The following is a 3,031-nucleotide window of genomic DNA, read 5'->3' as shown; positions in this document are numbered from 1 at the left end:
GACAGCCTCGACAGCTACTCCCCGCGTACTCCGCATTGACCTCGTCGTCATCTGCGCCTCCGAGAGTCTTCGGCACTCTCTTCGTCATCGGTCGGGCTCCTTACTGGCATGCGGCCGGCGGCCGGCGGCACAAGTTCACGCCGGACACTCACAATACTATCGGGGCCGGTCAGTCTCTCAGGGACTCGGTGCGCGGCAGCAAGCAGTACACTTGACTCCACTCACTCCGCCGCAGCCTGGCCTAACACCAGCTCTTCTCCCAGGGAAGCATTCAGCATCCCTCCCTGGGGGGGGGCTTCGGGTAACACTGCTCCGTAACTTCAGACAACCCGACAAATCCCTGCCGATACCGCCAGCTGAGTTGAATTCGGGTTTGCAGGCTGAATAGATTACGAGTCCGTAAAACGTTCCTCAACCCCTAAAAAGCTAACGGCAGGGCCGGTCGGACCGCAATTTCATCTCAGTGTGCGAGGACACAACGCAGCCCTTTATACAGAAACTTACTCCTTTTTTGAGTCTTCCATTGCTCAGCTCCAGGCCGACCCCCGATGACCGACCCCCGATGACCGACCCCACCGATAGTTGGGCGATGACGACCGACCCCACCGACAGTTGGGCGACGACGACCGATCCCACCGACAGTTCGACGACGACGACCGACCCCACCGACAGTTCCAACATCTTTCCGGTGCGCATCGTCACCGCAAGCGTCGAACATTTTTCGATGGTGACTACCGGCTTGTGGTGAGTCGGTCTGGGGGGCTGGTGTCCTCCAAGTAGACAGTGGACTTTATGCCAGTTTGCGTGCGCGTTTTTGAGTGACCTTTTGTGTTTGCGAACAAAACAGAAAGACTAGTCTTTTAGGGGTGCCACACACAACGTAGAGTTGACCCAGAGCTTTCTTTGTCTGGGCAGGAGAGGGTACGGCTAGAAGAATGAAGGTTGAAGAAACAGATGAAAGTCGAGGGAACAAGGCCGCCTCGCAAAGACTACGGACCCAGAGGGTCATACGGCGGTTGACGGGCCAGGGCGGTTGCGACTGGAGGATCTCGTGCCGGCTACTTGCTGTAAAAAGGCCTTTGCATCAGAAAGGCGCTTAGTCACGGGGTCTAGCGCCGGGTGCCGGACCGCATCAGTCACTAAAGACACGACCGGCCGGACCGCATGAGTCACCGAAGACACGACCGGCCGAACCGCTCTAGTCATCGAAGACACGGCCGGCCGGACCGCATGAGTCACCGAAGACACGGCAGGCCGGACCGCATGAGTCACCGAAGACACGGCCGGCCGGACCGCATGAGTCACCGAAGACACGACCGGCCGGACCTTGGAAGACAGTTCCTTGCCGAACCGGCTCAGCAGAGCCTGGTCTTCTTCTTCGTCATCTTGCGTGTCGTCCTCTGGGTGCATGAGGTCCCAGACCCGCCTACTGACCCAGAAAGTATGTTCCGAAACCCTCTCGCAGGTTTCAACATAGACCATGCTGTTTTTCTCTATGCTGGTACGACCCGTGGTGCTCCCCCTTGGTTGCAAAGGATACGGTCCAGCTAATTCCGCCTCCAGACGAGATAGTAGTTTCGGATCAATCCTACTTTCGTAGAAGTAAGATATTCTGCGGGAAAGAAAATGTACGAACCGGTCCAGCACCACATTATCAACAGTTTGATTCAGTTCTGACTCCGCGGCAAGTTGCAGCTTGTTGGGATCCTCAAAGAGTTTGAAGAAAGGACCAGCTACTCCGCCCTTCTTTGAAGCGACTATCAATTCGACCTTCTCTTCTTCCTTCTGGGCCAACTCTTCTGGCAACGTTACCTTGATACGGTAAAAGCTGCACCCATGTGTAGTAGACAACCCACCATGATTATCAAAGAAACCTGCGAGAACCACGTTCGACCGCGCTCTCCCTGACCGTCTTGAAACGTCACCCCTCATCACACGAATTTTGAAACGCTCCCGGCCTGACCCCCTCACCCCAGATCCCGCAATTGTGCGCAACTTTATTCAGCTCTGGTCCCAGACCGTGATGTGCCGGTCATTCTGACCTACACCCTCGGACGCTCCTAGAACACACAAGAAGACAACTGCCCCAGATGGATGTTTGCTGAACTAAAGCATGTTCAACGAGCGCAAGACGATAACGAGCTGACTCGGTGGGCGGTGCATATGCCAGCTGACTACCTGTTCGAAGTGAGCAGCTAACGAGAGTAGGCGATTGTTCTTTGTGTTTGCTCGCTGACGGACTATGCATGGCATCAAAATGATACGATATTTGCCGAGGTGAAGAGGACAGAAGCGTGTGACCTTTCAGCTTTGTCGGTTTTACTGTGTCGGCGATAATGTGTGAGGGCACGTCGGCACTGTCTGAAAGTGTGTGCACAATTACACAATTGCACATTTTACGATGGCAAGAAAGATATCGAGAAAAGGCTCAAGGAAGGGATCGCGGAAGCCAGAGAGAGCTCAGTACCAGAAGAATGTACCCGAGCCCGAAACACTGGTGAAGCATCCTATGGATGAGCTTGACAGCGCTTTTAGCCCTACTCCCACCAACACTGAGGAACACTTGTCACCACAACCTCTTAAGACCATAAATGAAATCGAAGACACTGACGAGAAATACGACGAAGACAAGACCGTTCACGACCACATCAATGACCACGCAGACGAAGCCGAAGAGAAGATGCAAATGGGTGAAATAAAGGACGATCAAGGCGAAGCCGATCAAGGCGAAGCCGAGGCCGATGTTGATGTTAAAGAAGGCGAAGTGAAAGAGGAAGGCCTGGAAGCCAAGGTAGAAGGTGATAACAGGGAGGAGAAAGACGAGGAAGAAAACGAAAGAGAAGAAGGCGAGCTAGCGGAAGGTGGTCAAATGCCTGACGATGAAGTAAATGAGGTGCCTGAGGTTAAGGTGCCCGAAGTCAAACTACCCGACGTCGAAAGAGTAAGAGAGGAAGGCGAGGTAGACGAGGATGAACCAGAAGATGGCGAGACAAAGGATGACGATCATCAACTACATGAGGTACAAGTTGCT

The 3,031-nt window shown here is 53.9% G+C and overlaps 2 protein-coding genes across 2 annotated transcripts; both read left to right on the top strand.

The window, feature by feature from the left end:
- Positions 1-582: 582 nt before the first annotated feature.
- Positions 583-780, top strand: GNI_158370 (hypothetical protein; the record flags this gene model as incomplete). Its single annotated transcript, XM_011134720.1, has 1 exon — positions 583-780. A coding segment is annotated over one exon (198 nt), but the record flags the coding sequence as incomplete, so codon positions are not given.
- Positions 781-2,401: 1,621 nt separating this feature from the next.
- GNI_158360 (hypothetical protein) lies at positions 2,402-2,941 on the top strand (the record flags this gene model as incomplete). The annotated part of the gene is made up of 1 exon (XM_011134719.1): positions 2,402-2,941. A coding segment is annotated over one exon (540 nt), but the record flags the coding sequence as incomplete, so codon positions are not given.
- Between the last annotated feature and the right edge of the window lie 90 nt (positions 2,942-3,031).

This window comes from Gregarina niphandrodes, assembly GCF_000223845.1.
Source record: "Gregarina niphandrodes unplaced genomic scaffold scaffold00047, whole genome shotgun sequence".
Classification (NCBI taxonomy): Eukaryota; Apicomplexa; class Conoidasida; order Eugregarinorida; family Gregarinidae; genus Gregarina; species Gregarina niphandrodes.
This window is presented reverse-complemented; position numbering and strand designations above follow the sequence as displayed.